Here is a 20,922-nt window from a genome sequence, read left to right as displayed (position 1 = left end):
TGATCTCCCCCGAAGCATCAGTTATTTGGGGCGCAGACTTCAGGGAAGTTGCACTTTTTGGTCATGGGTAGTTTTCAAGTAATCAGAATCACTCGCTCCGTCACATCCCACCACTGGCGGCCCGGACGCTCGCTCCGTCACATCCCACCACTGGCGGCCCGGACGCTCGCTCCGTAACATCCCACCACTGGCGGCCCGGACGCTCGCTCCGTCACATCCCACCACTGGCGGCCCGGACGCTCGCTCCGTCACATCCCACCACTGGCGGCCCGGACGCTCGCTCCGTAACATCCCACCACTGGCGGCCCGGACGCTCGCTCCGTCACATCCCACCACTGGCGGCCCGGACGCTCGCTCCGTCACATCCCACCACTGGCGGCCCGGACGCTCGCTCCGTAACATCCCACCACTGGCGGCCCGGACGCTCGCTCCGTAACATCCCACCACTGGCGGCCCGGACGCTCGCTCCGTAACATCCCACCACTGGCGGCCCGGACGCTCGCTCCGTCACATCCCACCACTGGCGGCCCGGACGCTCGCTCCGTAACATCCCACCACTGGCGGCCCGGACGCTCGCTCCGTTACATCCCACCACTGGCGGCCCGGACGCTCGCTCCGTAACATCCCACCACTGGCGGCCCTGACGCTCGCTCCGTAACATCCCACCACTGGCGGCCCTGACGCTCGCTCCGTAACATCCCACCACTGGCGGCCCGGACGCTCGCTCCGTTACATCCCACCACTGGCGGCCCGGACGCTCGCTCCGTAACATCCCACCACTGGCGGCCCTGACGCTCGCTCCGTAACATCCCACCACTGGCGGCCCGGACGCTCGCTCCGTTACATCCCACCACTGGCGGCCCGGACGCTCGCTCCGTCACATCCCAGCACTGGCGGATCGGACGCTCGCTCCGTTACATCCCACGGCATGGATACTCGCTGTTACATCTCTTTGCGTTAAAGATTGGACTGCTCAGGATTTCACACATTACCAGGAAAATTACATAACAGTCACGCATGTGTATGTACACGGTTTCAGGAATTGCAAAAAATATTTAAAGTTAAGGAAAGAAAATGTGCGAAGATGTAAACGGTTTAGTTTGAGGATTTAAACAAAGAAGGGGGAGGGGGGACCCAGGACATGAATTCTAAAAAAGAAAAGCATATCGGCTGATTGGAATGAGTTAAAACGGATATTAAAAGAAAAATGTGTGACGGTAGCACACAAAGGTATCAAAGCTATTTACGAAGAGAGAGCTGGCACAGCAACTCGGCTAATCCTGCCCCCCGATCACGTGACGGGGACCACATCGCCGCCGGCTCCGCCAAGGTCATGTGAGGAGAGCGGCGATAGTTACCATGGTGAGGGATGCTCTTCCTAGCAACCCAAAGTATGCAGTAAAGGACACATCAAAACACAAGTACTGCAGAAAGACCCTATCAACACCATCAGTCCAAATCAGAGCAGAACAGCCCTCATTTCCACTCCCAACACAGTAACACTGCTCCGTCACACTGCAGACCAACGTTACTTGCCAGAAACGGCACAAACGATGCGGATACCCGCCGCTTACCTGATCACGTGTGTGCGGAAAGGAATGATGTGCTGCATGACGGCAGGGATGTGCAGCCATATCCTGATCTGTGGGGCGAGACGGGAACGCCGATGAGACAGGGAATGCCGCCACCGGACTGGAGGGCGCCGAGCCCGGCGGGAAGCGCTTACGTTAGAGACGATGGTGATGAAGGCGTGTGCTATGGGGAAAGGCAGAGACTCCGGGGTGCCGAACTGGAAGCAGTCCTTCATGAGAGAGAGGCCGTGCTTCCCGCAGAACAGGCAGACGTATCGGAGCAGGTGCAGCGGGACTTCCACATCCTGTACGCCCGGGGGGGGGGGGGGCGGGAAGAGGGTCAGACATCAACTGACGAAGTCAGAACGAACAAAATGAAACGGAAAGAGAGAAAATGAAAAGCGGGGGGAGCCCGATTCGGCGTGGACGGACAGCTGCGGCCTCGTTAAGCCTCGTCACGGCTCGGCTATGCCGTGCAGAGACGCCGAAGCCGTGCGCTGCTCTCAGCAGAATGCGGCTTAAAAAGCACTCGCTCAGAATGTCCGCCGGCTCACGCCCGTCATCTCGGTTTGTGTCAGAGCGCTTTCAAACCTCTATTCATATTTCATGAAAACAGGACTGTGTCCAGGACAGAGCTGGTTAGTTCACAGTACACAAAGTCGTCCAGCGCCAAACACGCTGACACAGCAAACTCCAGAAATGACTGTCATAGTCCTGAAAGTGAGTAATTACACCTTCAGCTTGGTGAAGCCTCTATGCCGATTGCCTGTATATTTGACAATTACATTTCCGACACGTGCCTTGGGGGACTGTGTGAATTTGCCTTCTTTTGGGTGAATGACACACTATTGTATTTCTGGGTCTAAATCCCAAATGTGCTTCCTGCAGGCCTGGCCATCCTTTTTTCACAATAGCAGCTGGACAGCCTGCTGGTGACCGGGGGGGGGGGGGTCGTGTTACCGTCTTAGAAGGGGCCGTAAATCCGCTCCGGGCACCTTTACCAGTGCAGAAGTGCACCAGACAAGCAATTAACCAATAAAATCCTAAGTGCCCTGAATTAAAAGGTGTCAGCTGAACGACACTGGGACCAGCACAAGCTAAAGACCCCGATGGACCGGACAGGAGGTTCCCCAGCGATGGCCCCCACGCATGAGAACTTACGTTCATATCGCAGAAAGATCCTAGTATATTGCTTTCCTGGGCCGAGATGTCCTGCGAAATGAGAGGAAGAATCAATAATCACAGTGGTGCAAACTTGTCAGGGTACAGCAGACCCCGCCGCCCGCGACACGACGGCCTAAAAGCGGCCATCCCATGTGCGCCTTGTGGGGGTCAGCGAGGGCTGTGCACCGGCATCATAGCTAAATAACCTCCAATCCGTTTCATTTGTAGCCCATAAAGAAGCAAATATATGGTAACATTTGTCATGCAGGGCTGTATGTCAGAAATTAATCCAGCAAGATGCGTAGCTTTCATATTTATCTGGACAGGCGTTTTACAGAGATTGGCCGTATTAACTCAGATCATTTATTTTTACTATGGACGAAAACGACGTGACGCAAGGCGAGTCGAGAGCCAAGAAGGTTAGAGAGGAGGCGGAGAAATACGAAACACCGCCGAACGAGGAATGAAGAAGAGATGGTCACACAGTGTGTGGATAAATTAGTATAAAGTTATACAAGACGAGAATATTTGATTAGTGCTTTGGAAATTAGTGCTGAAGGTGCCATGATAAGGTTTATCACCATCGTTCAAGGAGGCTCCGCCCCCCCCCCCCACACACACTTATCGGCTCTCTCAGGAGCTCCTGGCTGGAATACTGTTGTCCAGCCACCCGCAGGACCGCTAGGAGCAGCCAGCAGAGCCGCTGCCAACTCCAGCTCACATCGAATACCGATTTAGCGAGAGAACGAAACAAGTTTCCGCATGGGAGCAGCTGCGGGCTATGCAATAAAACAAAATAATTACAAGGTAACGTAGTTATGGAAGTCGAGTGCACTTGCTTATTTTATTACACGCATCTGCGGACCTGGAGCGAGACCAGAGCTCTAGGCTGGGAACCAGTACCATCCTACATGAGATATGAGGGCGAGAAGCGATCACCCGCCCACCTCCCCTCACACGTAACGGACCCCCTCTGGCTTTGATCACGAGGCCTGTCCGCTGGAAAAGTACAAATTAATGCCTGCTATTAGCTTCCCTATCTGCCGTAAAGCCCATTACGGGCACTAAACGCAGATCGTTAACGTACAGGACGACCTTAAACCCGCACCCTCACACCCCAGTGTGCTCCATGATGTGGATGAAACACCCTGACTGGCCAGGGGACGTGGGGAATACAAGTCTGGTGGTGAAAGTTTCCGGGGGAACACGCGTTTGCCACGTGGCGCAGAGAACAGCCCGCGAGCAATTAAGCGTGACGGCACGTCACAGGGAGCAGAGGCGGCCTAAAGCGAGATCCCCCAGACGCCTCACAGACGGCTCTATCTGGGACTCCCTAAGGAGCTGCAATTAAGCAGATAGCTTCAAAAAAATCATATCGTTTGGCTTCGTAGCAGTATGATATTTGGCGTTAGGAGAGACGGAACAATGGACAGGACAGTAATGGGGGCAGGCTGGGGCAGCGCTCCCTGTAAACGGAGAGGTCTGTCTACATGCGATCGATCGCGGCGGCCCACAGGGCGGCACTGAGGCAGGGGCCTACCTCTATAGTAGGGTGAGTGTTGTGTTTGTAGGCTGTGTACAGTGGGAACTGGATCTGGAATATCTTGGCGGCACAGAGGAGCAGCTTCTCTCTGTCCTCGGTGCTCCAGGACCCGAGCAGGTCCGGGCCGTCCGCAGTGGTGCCCTCGCCTGGCCCGGGGGGGTCCTGCTCGCCCCGCAGTCCCAGGCCCTGCCCAGAAGCCGGGCCTGCTTCTGGCCCGCCCATCTCGGCGCCGGCATCCTCCTCAGCCGAGTCCCGCTCCACATTGAGGGGCTCATCATCTGCCGGTGACGGCCGCTCCCCGCCCCAGCCAGCCCCTGGTGCTGCCGCCGGCTCCCCGCCATCTCGTCCCCGACACAGCTGGTCACGCAGCGCCTGCACCTGGGCGATCACCAGGTTGATGAGGCCGTACACTAGCTGGTTGAAGACCTCCAGGTGCTTGTACTCCTTAAAGCAACACAGGCACTGCCTGCGGACAGGGAGCAGACAGGTTGGTGACGCACCGGACTGCACGCAGAACAAGGAGGGAGAAGAAGGAGGAGGAACTCTGACCTCTGGGTCCATGAGCTGATGTAGCTGAAGACCCGCAGGGCATGCTCCCTCTTCAGCTGCAAGCCGTCAGTGCTGTCCGCATCCGATACTGCATGGGAAAAGGCCTCATTAGCTCCCTCCCCCATAAACATACTCAAGACACCAATTTCAACATACTACCCGTTATATGGCATTGAAAAGCAAAGGGATGCAACACTCAGCAAAGCAGGGACCAGTTTCTGTGATAAAGATCTTCAAGTGCCCGTCCCAAGACCCCTTTACTGAATAATGGATCAGAATGGGGGGGGGGGGGTGTAAGGTGTTCAGTTACCCTTCACAACTTTAACGGCGCCTTTACAGGTGTGGTGTGCATAAATCTGCGCCTCTGTTTTTCACACCACCCCACCAACCCTACCCCTCCCCATCTCAAAATGACAACATCCGGAGCAGAAAATGAGGCCTGCGTCGGAATCTCCCAGGGGTTCAATTAAGGCCAGCTATCACGTCTTTATCTTCTCACTCAATTACAGGAACCTCACCAGAAACCATCATGTGTGTCCATGTGCATGTGTGCTGCACTTTGCCTTCACTGCCCTCACCTCAAAACCAAAGCCCCAAAGCAAGGCTGTGATTGGCTGAGAGCCCCACACCACCCCCATCCCCTCCCACCTTATCACAGCCTCTCTTACGGAACTTAAGCCCTCCAGGCAGCAGGTGGCAGCCTGCAGGTACAACACACTATTGCACCATTAAGCTGTATGCAGAGATCATCCAATAAGATTACTTCAATTCTTACTACTATTACAGCGATTACGATTACAGCCAAAAACTGATGAAAATTATCATCACTGTTATTAGGATCAAATCCCACACCCCATCTCTATATGAAACTTCTGTCCCTGATCAGACTCTAAACAACCTTCAGTCAAGCTTTTCATCTGAGGAGCCAGTGGCAATAAAAGGCGCAGTGGATCCAGCAGCAACTGAGTAGCGTTTTCCAGGCACTCTGAAAAGAGTGTTCTGGGACCATACAGCTAAAGAAAATAACCAAAAACCATAACCGATGCACACGACAAAGAATGTGCCAGGCACAGCATATATTACTGGCTTCCTGCCAACCCAAGTCCCAACCAACTGCACTTCTCCCTAAGTGTGAGAGTCACCCGATGCCCCATGAAGGACCTACGGTCTCCAGAACTGTGGCTTTCATGCATTTTCATCTGTCTTCCTCTTACTGGCCAGGAGATACACTCCACCCCACAGTATGGCCTACCTGCTGCTTATGCTCCACTTGAGACCGGAGGAGGTCACCTGAAGCCAGTGACCATACAAGCTCATCCACAAACCTGACTGACTGTCGTAACATTTCATTTGAGCCACAGTTCACCGACAAACTTTTTAAAATGCCCAGCTTAGCTTTTCAAAGATGCACACTTTTTCTGGCTCCCATGACTTTCTCTCAATGATCCCGAATGGTATTTTGACGGCAAGTGCATTTTCACATTGATTTCTACATTACTATTACTTATTGAATGACAAAGGCACATAATTACCATTAAAAACATACCATCAATGTTTTTATTGAATTCTCCACAACAGGTTTATAATGGGTACCTTTTTAAAAGATTGTTTTTATTAAATACAAAGTAACATGGTCTTGTGGTTATTTTTTCAGAATAAATCATTCCACTAAAGATAGATGGGTTTTTTTTTTTTTGAGAGGCACACTACAAAATCATAAAAGCTAACTAGAGCACACTGCTCTTTTCACTGGGTCAAACTGTTTTCCGACCAATTAGGTCAAAACGTACAAAAGCAGCAAGGGAGAAATGCTTTTGACCCAGGACTGCTGCAGTGGTGAGACAATGTAATTTAAAGTATTATAATACATGCACACAGAACGTACCATTCCACATGAGAGTGAGGAAGCCATATAGTCAAACAACTCAGCTGCTCATCTACTCACCCGATCATCATTAAATGCACATTATAAAAAGGGCAAAACTTTTTAGTTTTATGTTAGTTTGTTAGTTTTACCATCTTCCAGATATATTTTTGCTTTTTATGACAATGTTTTTATTCTGTGGCACTTTGAGATTGTTTTAAATGTGAAGTGCGATACAAATAAAATATATTATTATTATTATTATTATTATTTATTATTATTATTATTACTACTACTACAACCTGTACAGGAGAGCAACACATTTGGTTCTCAGACCCACACATGCACCCTACAAGCATGTGCATCACCAATAGTCACCAACTGTGGATGACAGGAGGTAGAACCCCACAAAACTGCCACATACACGCTGTGGGCCAATACAAAGCCACAACCACGGAGGTCCCTGGGCCACGGCACAGATCATACAGCCAATCAGCTGCCTTTCCTTTATGTATTTAGAACAGCTTTCTGGAGTGTCCATATTCCATATTTGGGCATGATGGAAACACTGAAAACATTCTTACACAAAGCAGACATATACAAACCATGATTTCACAAGGCGACTATTCAGGACTTTACTAGGGAAGATGTAATATATAAACCATTACAAGTTTAGCCTGATCTTTAAAAGTCACAAGAATCATTGAAGTCCAGCCTCCAAAATTCACTGGCACTTCATTCCTACTGCAAGTGATTTTCCTCAAGATACCAACACCATTAACTCATGCAAATGTGTCATGGGCGGGGGGGCGGGGGGGGAAATGGCAAAACGCAAGAGTGAGAGTTAGAAAGATTTGCGAAGTCTGGGGAATTGGCCAAGGTTAGGCCTTCTTCGACAGTGAGAACACCTAGCAAAGACAAGGGCGCACTACCATATAGACCACACTCTAACTTGCCATTTGTACTACAATGACACCCAGAACTCAGGTTAATAGCAAAAATAAGCATGTCAAGTTGACGTGTTTTTTGGAAACCACACACTGATCAGCAACAGCAATATATTATTTTTACAATTATTAGGCCTATTCACTTAACATAAGTATCACAGCATACAGATATTGCAGAACTTGCAGACATTGATTTAAACAGTTAAAGACAGTATAAAATTCACATACTGGAATGTAAAAGCAACTTTTCAGACTGAACAAACTTTTTTTTGTACTGCATTCTTAAAGCAGTGTGAGATCCAGCAAGGTATGAGGCTGTCGGGAGAATTAAAAAAAAAACAAAAAAAAACTGTTGGTTGAAGGAAAGTACCAGTATTATACTGAAAACTTCTGCGGTACAAAAATGGAGGGATGATGAACTGATGACAAAGGTGACAGAAGCATGTCATGGGAGAGCAGGGAAAGTCACAGCCCTCATTGTGTCCTAACCTGCCCAGGAACATCCTGCACACACAGCTGAAAAGCATCAGCAGCATCATTGTGCCATTGGAACAACATCAAGAGTCTCACTAGAAAAACCGCATAATACAGATAGCTCCTTCATGACAGCTAAATGGTAAAGTGGACCAAAGTTCCTCTGGGTTGACACCTTTCTTACAGGATGTGGACTTAAATTTAGATCAGAGGAGAGTGCCATCCGACTGCTGTGAGCGATCTTCCCATTGGTCGGTTAATGTTTTGGGTACAAAGTGAACATATTGGCCAAGACATACAAGTCTACTGAAATGTATCTATCAGTATACCAGGCAGACTCCATTGACTACATACCTAAATTCTAAGCAGCAATACCGTTTGTACTTTTCTAAAACAAAATTAACTACAGTGGTAACAACCTACTTGTGACAAAAGACAGCACATTTCATACAGAACTGAAAAGAGATAGTGATAGAGGTTGGGGGGGGGGGTCACCTGTTTAGCTTTTCTATGGATACACAGAGCACATTTTGGTTTAATTTGATCTGTACCTCTCCCCAGCCCACCCTTTCCAAAGCGTGCATAATTCATTATCACCACAGAACATGCCAAATTTCTTTATTCAAGTTTGAGAGCCCATCAGTGTTCTGCAAATAAGGAGCCATTTTAAAAATGGTCAGTTTCACACGTTATGTAGCGTTGTTGGAAACTCGTGACATTAACAGACTGCAAAACTGAAACAAAAGTTTCGATCCCGCAAAAATGACAAGTAACATGCATAAAACACAAGACAGTGATGCTTTAATGGTTACATTTACAGAGCACAGCTTTTATCTAGTGCCGGCTAGCCACACAATGCTGAATCCATACAAAAACTTGTTCAGCAAGTTGCTCGAGAAATAGACAAATGTACCTTAAGAGCATTAAAAGAAACACAGATAAGAACACGGGCTTCCCCCGTCAAGAACACAGTATTGCAAAGATCCGGGCTGGCAGTGCAGCTAATGTTAGCCATTTTATCATTAGGCCATCCGCCGCAAACAAATGTCACATTTCCCCCCTTTTGGAGAGAGAGCGCAGAAAAATGACAGACTGGACCTCAGGGCCGCTTATGGCACTCGGCACCCCAATACATCCCGAGGACCACACATTATATCGGTACTTAATAAAAACACCACCGCAAAAAAGGGAAACAAAAGCAAAAAAACAAGCTTAGCCTAGCTCACATAAATGACGGCCGGGCCGTTTATTGCCTTGCCGCCGGCAGGCCGCGAACCCGCTGTCACACAGCTCCGCTCCGCTCCTTCAACCCTCCGTGTCCGAGTGTCGGGGACAGAAAACGGCCTCATTCGCCAACATTCAATGAAAAAGGACGGTAACGTTTCGGGAAACCAGACATTAATGCGAAAGTCAGGAAGGGGGACGGAGACATCAGCGAGTCCCGGGCCCTCCTGGTCAGCGGCACAGCGCTCAGAAGTCAGCAGGAATAAAAAGCCCGTCCCCGGTTTCAACACACGACAAGGCTGCGCTAGGACGACAGGCGCGACGAGGGATTGGGAAATATGGGGAAAGTGTTAATAGCCGGGTTAATAGCGGGCAAGCGGCGCCACGCCACTGCCAGGCTGCACCGCTCCGCTGAACCACAACAAAACCCGACTGGAGCAGCGAGCCACCGGCCGGCGCCATACAGCCGAGCCCTCGGTCTGTACCAGAGCTGTCAATGACATTTACCCCACACACCCCAGGCCCCCAGCACAGCGGCTCGGCTAACGCCGACGCCGCCGCTTATAACGCTCTGCTGCCGAGCCGAGAAATAACCGAGGCAGCGAGGACGCAGGGGCCGCACGGCCGGGAGCTGCAAGCCCCACACAAAAAAAGACAACCTGAGGGAAAATGTACCCAAGGCGACGTCGCACCGGCCGGACAACAATACGGAAAAGGTGGCTGTGAAGCCGACGGCACTACAGAGATGGGCAGCACTGACTAGATGGCTCAGGGTGGGTTACATTAACAGCTTAAAATAGGTAAAGTTGCAGCCCGAAGGTTCTTGAACTGCCAGGTTTGTGATTAACCAACTAACCCCAGAGCTGCCCGAGTCCCCAGTACCGAAGGCCTAGCAGCTGACTGGCTAGCTTAGCTAGTGGTGGGAGCAGAAACTGCAAAACTAAAAAATAAAAATAAGACAATGTTAGCCGAGGAGCTACGCTACACCGTGAAGGCACGGACGACGGGGAAACATGCTCAACGTCTACTTACTTTCATTTAAAACATCCACCAGCTCGGCGCAGTTTTCACACATTGTTCATTAAAAAGGAAATAGAGAGCGAAAAGTGTTTTCAAACCATTGGAAATTGGTGATTGATTAGGATTTCTGGAAGCTGGTTGTTTTGGAGGAAAAAGGCCCGAAGCGATGCTTGGTGGAGGCTGAAGCAGAAACCGACGAACAGGGAGGTGGATAAATGCAAAACCGATTTGTTTTCAAAAGTCTTGGCGACAGCGACAGGAGTGAGAGGCAGCAGAGAAGGGAGATCGGAGTCAATCTCCAATTGGAGCGGTACTGAAGAGTGCAGATACGGCAGCCATATTGAAAAAGGGAGGGGGTCGGGGCACTCGGGTATCAGTAAAAAATCGTCACTTTTCGTTCTGTCCTCCCCGTCCCTGTCGGCTTTTTTCGGAAGTCTCGCGGTCACACCCTCCCCTTCCAGTCCAGGGTCAGAAAGGGCCAATGAATTGCGCTTGTCAGGTAATGTTGCTGCTGCATTTTGATTGGCCACCGACGTTCTTCTTTTCGGGCACAGCAACAATTTTCTTATTGGTCCAAAAGAACATATTCTGATTTAAGTATAATGTAGACTACGCGCGTGCACGGACAAATAACAAGAAGACAAATGACAAAATAGCGTGTGCTGTGCATAATATGACTCGTGAAACAATGCAATGTGGAAAACCCCAGAACGAAGTACAAATGAATACAAAGAAAAGTAATAATAACAACAACGAATGGTATAATTGACTCGCAAAGCTACACTCAACCATGAAAAAAATAAAATAGCATACTTGGTTGCACTGAACTTCACGTACTTAAAGGAATGAATTAAAATAAGGTATTAGGCACCCTCTGTAAAGACGTGTTTATTAATAGAGGGTTTGGCCTAAGACACTGCTGGATCAATGACATCACTAGCAGCTTTAGTCCAGCTGTAGGGAACAAAACTGATTGGTCTTCCTTGGACATTTGTTATTCCCTCCTATGTGCATTTGTTTCAAAGGTAAATGGGTGACACCGGGATCATTTCACAGCTTACAGATGTATCAGCAAGCACAAAAGTTCAGGTTAAGGGTCAGTTGAACAGATGACATGTGGCTGTATATCAAATTGCATTGCTCATGAAGCAACATAATAATCAGACAGACAAAATAATCAGGGCTTAAGATGGGTCCTCTTCACTACAATACACAGAGATGAAAAATAATAGGCACCTTTTCAATGAATAATGTAGAGAAGCTGGCTGCGTGCTGTTTTCAGAGTCATATCCTTATTATACATTATACAGGAGGCTTCAGGCCACAACCCTAGACTGAAGAAGCAGCTATGGAAGATGGATGGATGGTTAATCCTTGTTTTAAAGCCCCATATATAGGGCAACGGGGAACAGAAAAGCATTGTTCAGTAGCCTGAGTTTCACACATATGAATTTAGTTTATACTAATATGTCACTTGAAAATATTTGTGACCATTAACTGTGGGCAAGCCCACAATCATTTAAAACTGAACATTATTTAAATGTAACTGAATAAAATGTACTATGGTTGTTATAATTGCATTTACCTAATGAGTAACAGGGCCCCAAAAAGGGCAGAGAAAAACAATTATGTTTAATGGAAAAAAGTACTCATTAAAATTGTTCCTCGTCCAATGAGAAGAGGATTTCTTTATCACCTCCCCCTACAGCATATGAAGATTTGCAGCCCAAGCTAAATACCCATTTTAGTACCTGCTGTGGTCCCTGAAGTTTTAAGGGTCCATTAAATCAGTGTAATGGCAGACACCCATCCACAAAACGTTATCTCCAGGAACACTCAGGCGAGAGACGAGGACCCTCCAGCCACAAACGAAAAAAAATAAAAATGAAATCCTCTCTTGCATGTTCTGCTGGCGTTTTCCCCAGCCTTTCCAAGTATCTGAGCAGTGGCCAGCTTCCTAGACAGAGGCCGTTTGGCTCTCGATTCCTGGGAAATTTGTATTCATGCGTAAAAATGGTTCGTGTTGGGGCCTTGGTAAGTGCTGTCTTTGTCACAGAGTAGGGAGCGGTTTACTTACATTGATTATTTATTTAAAATACGTATATTACACATGTTTCTCTCCAAATGAACATAGAAATCAGGATTTGAGCTGGACTGTGTTCCTGGAGCAGTTAGTTTTAAAGGCCTTGCTCAGGAGCCCAGTGTTGATACTTCTCTGCCAGCCATGGGATTTGAACCGACAACCTTCTATTCAATGATCAACAGAGCCACACATCACCGCTCTTCCTGAGTTTATCCAGAAAGGCATTACAAAGACTGATCATGCAAACATGCCAGCACTGAATTTTTTTACCATCCAGGTCAGTTGTCGACTTTTCAGGAAAACATGTATGGGTGCCCCGCTTTCAAACCGATTCAGCAAAATAGCCCACTTCTGACTCTATTCAGCTGTAAAGAAAGATAGCCAAACATATCATCTAAAAGTGAACGGTGAAGTTCAAAATAAATCAGAGAGTGGATGGGTATTTTGATGAATCATAGATAGAGATTTGCAGGACTAGAATCACAGGACAAACCTCTTCTGAGTTTCACGAGCCTTCATTTAATTAAAGAGTCACCTTAATTCTGGGCCACCTAACACAAAGTCAAACAATTCACGTGAAAATGGTGTAATTAAATAAAATGCATTGTTTAAAATGATGAATTATGGTGATAAGCACAATTTACAATGATTTACATAATTTTTGAAAATAAAATTTAAAAGACCATGCTCACTGAGAATTTGGAAATTTCCAATGAGAATATCAAATATTCATATGTAACATTTTTTTTCACAGGCAAAGTGTGAAAAAAACATTGACGACGCATCCATCCGTTGATCCAACTTACAATTGCTTATCCTGTATAGGATTGTTATAAATCCTCACAGTAAATTACTTTATAGTCGAATTAATAATACTGTTTGTAATGAAAATAAACTTTTGTCATTCAATGAGTGACAAAGAGAAAATGAAACTTTTACTAAATGCATCGTTCCATAAGAATATACTTTTTTGAAAATTTGAAAAAAACGATTTGTATATGAAATTTTATGTAATTTTTTGTTTGTTATGGCCATACTGTTGTAGAACAATTTTTGGAACTTCAACACGACAGATTTTTGGGAATGTGTTACCAAATAGAATTTAGGTCGAATAAAGCAGTTCTAAAACTTAAAATTTCTTAAACATCAGGATTTATTTATTATTAAAATATTGAGGTTATTGCTTTTACTTTGTGCTTTATTGCAACTTACTTTCTCACTTTGTCATTCACTCATTTATGTGGTATTATGATACATAAATAAGTCGACAAGACACAAAAGGAAGGCTGCCCAAAATAATAGGATGATGTGGTAAAATAAATACAAGATCGGTTTTTGCCATACAAATAATCAACAAATTTCAGTAACATTATATGTGCAGTTCCCATTGACCCAGCAGTGGTTAAGTAGCTGGAAAATAGATGGGTGGTAGAATGGATTTAAAGTGAATAATGGAGTAATTAAAAAAGGAACAAAGATATGTTGCATGGTAAGCCTTGGCATTTCTATGGACCTCATAATAATGCCAATTAAAATGTAAGGATTAGGTATTACATTGCTGCTAATTTGGCACTGTTAGCTGATTATCAGGGTGCACAGTGAACCCTCATGGCTGACTACGAAAACTGCAGTCCATTCAGGGATTTTATTTATTCTGCCTGTCAGCTGAAGGGCAATTCCTACCTTTAATTCCTGCAATGTAATCTGTTTAAGGAGATTCCAGTGAACGCAGCCAAATGTACAGTGTTTGCTGTTGTTATGCAAGCAGTTTTAAGAGAAGAAAAAATAGTTAATTCATTAGTTTAATGCACTGCATGGATATTATACAATTTGAATGTGCTATTATTATTGAATTCATTGCGACACTTTTATAGCTATTTGTCTAAATGTGGCTGGAATGGTATCTTCAGACCACCAGGGCTGGCAGCTTAAATCCCATTCCTGTTCCTATTATTACGACTCCCAGCCCTACCACTCTAAATGCTTATAACCCTATTGCCCTGAAGCGCTTGCTTTGAGAGGCTGGTCAGAGATGATTCCTGTTCCACCTTCTGTAGGATCCCTGATCTGCTTCAGTTTTGCAAACCTCCCAAACAGCTCCGCCGGCAAAGCCATGCCCTGCATTCCACTCCTACATTCTGACAGTGTCAGGGGGAGCTATGTGAGATTCCTGTTCATAGATTTTAGTTCAGCTTTTAATACCATAGTCCCACCTTACACTGTTCTCCAGTGCCACTTTACAATTAGGCTGCCCATATAAAGGGTTTATGAATGGCTTATACTCTGGTTATTAATTCAGTTGTAACACTTTGTAAATTATCAATAGACAATTTTAAACAAGTTATAACACTGTTTTCTTTTTATTAATGAGTTACTACCATTTACAAATGGTAAAAGGGAGCCTTATTGTAAAGTGGTACCGTTCTCCAAATTCAGGAACCTGTCTCTATACACTCCTCTCTGATTGGGTTATACACTTTCTCACCGGCGGACCCCAGGTGGTGAGACCCTGCTCTCTGCCTCCCATCACCCCCAGCGTTGGCGCCCCAAGCCTCTGTCCTGACCTCACTGCTGTAGTTTTTGTACATGCAAATACAGCTCAAATAAAATAACCAAACTCACAGCTGACACATTAGTGATTGGCCTGATCTCCAAAATCTTTGAGAAGGCCTGCATGGATGAGGTGAACAGTTTGACGCAATGGTGTCCAGCTAACTGCCTCTCACTCGACACCAGTAAGACTAAGGAGATGGTGAAGGACTTAAAGCGTAAGCACTCTGGTACCTACAACGCTCTCAACATCAAAAGGGTCCCAGTTGAGAGGGTGAATACCTTGAGATACCTGGGAGTCTGTATCTCTGATGACCTCACCTAGTCGAATCATGTACAGATTCAGATACCTAAGGCCAGGCATTGGCCATACCATCTCAGGCAGCCGAGGTGGTTCTAGGTCTCACCAGTCCTTCTTAGAGCCTTCTGCTTGGGAGCATTAGAGAGCATCCTCACCATGGGAATCACAACCTGGCTTCGTAATTGCTCTGCCCTCCCTTTGGACTGCAAAGCAAGGCTGATCTGCCCTCCCTTTTACCTAACCCTAAACCTAACCCTAACCCTCAGACCCTGCTGGAGCGAAGCAGCCAAAATCTGCAGGGACACATCCCACCCATGCGACTACCTCTTTAGCAGGCCGAGGTCCGGAAAGCACTTCTGCTATTTCTCAGTGAGAACATAAGGCTCAGAAGGAGCTTCTACCCTCGATCCATTAAACTATTTACTGTAATGCGTAATTTACAATTTTCATTTATATTCTCATCTTATTTATATACCTTGCACTTTATCTGATCAATGTTGCAGGACTCTTTCCTTTTATTTATTTTTATTTTTTTAATGACATAATTATTATTTTGTTTCTTTTGACGTCTTTATTTTGCTTTTTATTTTTATTTTATTTTCTATTTATTATGGTAGAGTTGACCACTTTACATTTCACAGCAGGTCATAGTCTGACTGTCCACCTTGCAGATCACAAATAAAACCCCTGAGATCTTGAATCTCTGGCCTGTGTGTAGAGTTTGCATATTCTTTCCATGTCATGTGGGTTCCTACTGGGTCCTCTGGTTTACTCTTTGAGTACAAGCATATGCAGTTAGGCTAATTTTCATCTGTACATTGCTTTTAGCAAGTGTGTGTGTGGATTAGGTTTATATTACTTTATAGTGACTGTTTTTTTTTACATCATGGGGACCATTTTCCAGGTCCCCACAAAGATCTGTGAATGCAATCAAAAAATTTAAAATGCCGAAAATCTTGAATTTAGTTTGGTTATTCTATACTGTAATATTGCACATGTTTAAGGTATGGAACACATTCAAACTGAAATAAGGAATGCTGATTGTGATGTACCATTGTACCGTTAATATGATCAAAATGCCTAACTTGTCATCAAATATGGAATTTTATGCAAGTCTGCATTCCACATGGTCTTTAGTAGTTTCAACAACATTGTACTCTCTGCTTTAAATGACATTTACACTGATATTTAGACGACTTTCCGTCTTGCTTGTCAAAAGAACATGGTTATAACCATAGAAAACTGAACAATGGCTGACTTTTATTCTGAAGAGCGACAGATGTGGTAGTCCAATCTGACCAATAGTCTTTTTCAAGGATTTCACATTTTCTACAGTACTAAAATATTACCTACTATGGCAAGCAGTTTTAAAAGTTTACATTTTACATCAATTTATATAAACTGTCAGTTAATACAATTTAACAAGTGGGCATGTAAAACGCCGCAGATGGATCACATAAATTAATCAAGTCATTTTATACTTGGTCGATGAGGCTAAGAAATGCGATTCGCCATTTAACTTGAAACACAGTATACGAGAAATGTGTAACATCGCACAAATTCATGCATAGGTCGTTTCTAGTTTCTGATCAATAAGATCCCTGATACGTCTCCATCTATACAGCCAATCCGGGGCAGCAATGATTCAGCGAACTTTTCTGCGGCTTCGCCCATCGGAGAAAAATCACTGCGCTCTTCTGCTGTGATTGGCTGAAGCCTCTCAAGAACGCGGAGATCCTGTGCGGTAAATATGCTTATTATTAAGGGTGATGAGCGTTGATTTAACACCATTGCCTTTTATTGTCTGTTGATTATGATTTTTCCACTGAATATTTACAAACTTGGCCGAAACACGATGCATATAATCAGAAATACGCGGTTCGATACATTCTTCCTTATTCTTAACGTTATCACCTCTTTAAATAATACGCTGCACCAAATTCAGCCAGTCATATTTTGCATGTATTAATTATACTGTCTGACACTTTTAATCGCTCAATGCTGATTTTTTAATTAAGACGTGCTGCTCACTGGTGTATTAAGTATTCCGTATTATGTCATGCAAACAAAATTTACATATTAATCAAAATGTTGCCCGTATGTAATTGATTTACGAGAATAGCTCTAGAAATCTCACTTTATTATGTCATTAATTTGATTAAAACATATACGTACAAATCTCAGGGTGGAGACACCATAGCAATTAAAATATAATTAATTGCGTACTGGTGCTGGGCCACTTTCGTAAATAATATCTACGAACAGAATTGCAGTACTAGCAAGAGAATCAGGGGCTCTTGTTTTCTAAGCCACTTAAACGTGTTTCATATACTCAGTCATATGCTTGAATTTAAAGATCTGCCATAAAGGACGCAGAGGTTATCGAATGTATTTCTGATAATGTAGATTTTCACGGTAAACACGCTCATGTGAGCTGAGCCGCCAGGTGCGTTTTTACTCCGACTTAAACCATATATAAAGCCAAACTAGCAAAACTATATTGATGGATATCCGTTACACAGACCTTATAAATATAAGACAGTGTAACAATGGAAAATTTCTTGGTTTTTATGGTGAAGGGCCTGACGTGCCTTTGACCTTCCACATTCCAAACCAGATGAGTTTTATTTTGAATATGCTTAGAGTTTTTTAACTCTGAAATGAAAATATGAATGGCTTTGTGAATGTAAAACTTTTACGTTCATTAGAATGTTATATAGAATGTTCATTAGATTTATATAATATTTTTAAAGGGGTACAGTTTGTTATTAGTTCTAGTACTAATAGACTGAAATAAGTTTGTCAGTCATACTCTTATCTGTTGTAATGTTTTGCAAATCCTGTGCACAAAGCATAGCTAGACTATACAGTAATGATTACACACACACACATGTGTAATCATATCTTTTTGGGGATCGCTCATTCATTTCTATGGGAAAAATGCTAACGCTAACTATGACAACCTTAACCTCTACCCAGCCCTAACCATAACCATAAGAAACCAAACAAAATACAAGATTTTTAGCATTTTTAGTTTTTTCATTGCAGTCATGGATTTTTATAAAATAGAGTTTTCCTGGTCCCTATAAAGTAAAAAAAAGGGTATTCATCACGTTGTGGGGACATTTGTCCCCCCACAAGGTAAAGTATACCTGGACCACACACACACACACACAGTCACGTGAAAAAGAAAGTATACCATTTTTCAACTCTGAGGTTTTACATATCAGGACATAATAAAAAATCATCTGGTCCTTATATCAGGTCTTAAAATTAGATAAATACAACCTCAGGTGAATAACAACACATGACATATTACACCGTGTCATTATTTATTTAACGAAAACTTAAAGACACACGTACATAAGAATTAAGAGGGAAAAGTATCAGCTAGGTGCTTCTAATCAAATGCACCTGATTAACTGACCATCAGCCAGTGTGACCAGCTCTATAAAAGCAGAAGCTTTGGCAGTTTGCTGGTCTGGAGCATTCAGGTGTGTGTTAACTGCCAGGGAGGAAAGACATCGGCAATGATCTGAGAGACACGACTGCTGCTCCCCATCGATCTGGGAAGGGTTACAAGGCCATTTCCAAACAATTTGAAGTCCATCATTCTACAGTGAGAAAGGTTATTCACAAGTGGAAAACATTCAAGACAGCTGCCACTCTTCCCAGGAGTGAACATTCCAGCAAATTCATCCCAAGGTTAGACCGTGCAGTGCTCAGAGAAGGTGCGAAAAACCCAAGAACCCTACAGGCCTCAGTTAGAATGTTAGACGTTAAAGTTCATGACAGTACAATTAGAAAAAGGCTGAAAAGTTATGGCTTGTTTGGAATGGTTGCCTGGAGAAAGCATCTCTCTCTAAAAAGAACATGGCGGCATGGCTTAGGTTTGTAAAGCTGCATCTGAACAAACCACAAGACTCAGGCGTATTTTGCAGCCACAGGAACTGCACACCTTGCAGTCAGTGAATTGACCATGAATTCCTCTGTATACCAAAATATTAGAGTCAAATGTAAGGCTTGGTGGGAATTGGGTCATGTAACAGGACAATGATCCCAAGCACACCAACAAATCTTCAACAGAATGGCTGGAAAAAAGGATCAAGGTGTTGCAATGGCCCAGTCAAAGTCCAGACCTCAGCCCGATTGAAATGCTGTGGTGGGACCTTAAAAGAGCTGTGCATAAACGAATGCCTGCAAACCTCGATGAACAGAAGCAACATTGTAAAGAAGAGCAGGCCAAAATTCCTCCAGAATGATGCGAGAGACTGAATCATACAGAAAATGATTACTTTGAGTTATTGCTGCTGAAGGTGCTTCTCCATTTTGGCTTCATTTTTGTTAAATGACACAGTGGAATCTGTTTTTTTTTTGTTTTTAGATTTCAATTTAAAACCTAAGTATTTAAATGTATTTTTTGTCCTAATATGTAAAACCATAGAACTGAAAGAGGGTGTACTTTCTTTTTCACATGACTGTATGTATGAATGTATGTATAATCTCACTTGAATTGTGTTTTTATACTTTGTAAAGAAATGTTATTTACCATATATACAATGGTTGATTGACAAATGAATTCTCTAATTGTATAAAATGAATTTCTGATAATATGATTTCACAATGAAGTAATTATATTTCCCTTAAACATTGTAAGTGTACCTTCAACATATTCCCCATTTGCTGCTACAGTTTCCCAAATCTCTATCCATTTTCTTCATTCTGTCCATGAAGAGTGTTTCTGGTTGGTTTCTTATCTGTGTCCAGCAGCTTCAGCTTTGCCATCCTAGGAAAAATGTTGTCCTTTCAACCTTCTTCATACTTCAATTTTGGCAACAGCCAGAAGTGGAACGAAGCCAAATCTGGGCTGTAAAGAAGGTGCGGAACAATTGTGTATTTCAGGCTTGTCACTGCTTTCTTCATTTGTCCACTGCAGTGTGGCGCTGCATCGTCGTGACGAAAAAAGAAGTTTTTCTTTTAGGCCTGATTCTGTGGATGCGTTGCTTGAGCAGCCGTAATGTTTCACCATACCTTTCGGAATTTACCATAGTTACTTTAGTCAGAAATACCGTGTAAATCACACCCCTTGCCCATAAATTTTGATTGGAATGCAACATTCTATTGTCAAAAGCTGCTTTATACATGTCGGATGTAGCACTCCAGTAATGAACACCTGCACACGAGCAAACGTTCCCCCCCACGCTGTAGACCTTAATTTACTCGTCAGCTCTCGTATATTTTGCTTTGCCACTTATACATTATTTTAAATGGAACCTTTATTTCTGTGACGGCACATCCAAAAAAGGAAGATCAATATAATTTACAGATTACCAAAGGGATTCAGGTTTGGCCCAATTACAACTGGCCTACAGCAGTGAACGAAGCGAGTGTTGAGTGTTTGTGCTTTCCAAAACCTGTTCCACATGTATTAACGATAGGCAGTTCACATTGGAAAAATTCTGAAAACACATGCTGATCTCATAAAAATGACATACTGCTGACAATTATGTGAGGTAGTCAGGGAAAAAAACAGTGTATGCAAAAACAAAAGACTATCTTTGTTCATAAAACAGAAACACTGCCTGATGCAGGAAAAAAATAAAATTAAATCCTAAACAAGCACAGAAATACT

At 44.3% G+C, this 20,922-nt stretch overlaps 1 protein-coding gene across 2 annotated transcripts in view; it reads right to left on the bottom strand.

Annotated features, from left to right (window-relative positions):
• The window catches only part of usp34 (ubiquitin specific peptidase 34), a 46,053-nt gene extending 35,283 nt beyond the window's left edge, over positions 1–10,770 (bottom strand). For both annotated transcript variants that reach the window (XM_023824912.2, XM_023824913.2), the window contains exons 1-6: positions 10,369–10,770; positions 4,828–4,915; positions 4,276–4,744; positions 2,733–2,783; positions 1,727–1,876; positions 1,575–1,642 (exon numbers count right to left, since the gene is read on the bottom strand). In XM_023824912.2, coding sequence (XP_023680680.2) covers positions 1,575–1,642; positions 1,727–1,876; positions 2,733–2,783; positions 4,276–4,744; positions 4,828–4,915; positions 10,369–10,411 — 869 coding nt within the window. In that variant the 5' untranslated portion in view covers positions 10,412–10,770. The remainder of the gene's footprint in view (positions 1–1,574; positions 1,643–1,726; positions 1,877–2,732; positions 2,784–4,275; positions 4,745–4,827; positions 4,916–10,368) is intronic.
• Positions 10,771–20,922: the final 10,152 nt, after the last annotated feature.

The sequence above is a fragment of the Paramormyrops kingsleyae genome, chromosome 20 (genome assembly GCF_048594095.1).
Source record: "Paramormyrops kingsleyae isolate MSU_618 chromosome 20, PKINGS_0.4, whole genome shotgun sequence".
NCBI lineage: Eukaryota > Metazoa > Chordata > Actinopteri > Osteoglossiformes > Mormyridae > Paramormyrops > Paramormyrops kingsleyae.
This window is presented reverse-complemented; position numbering and strand designations above follow the sequence as displayed.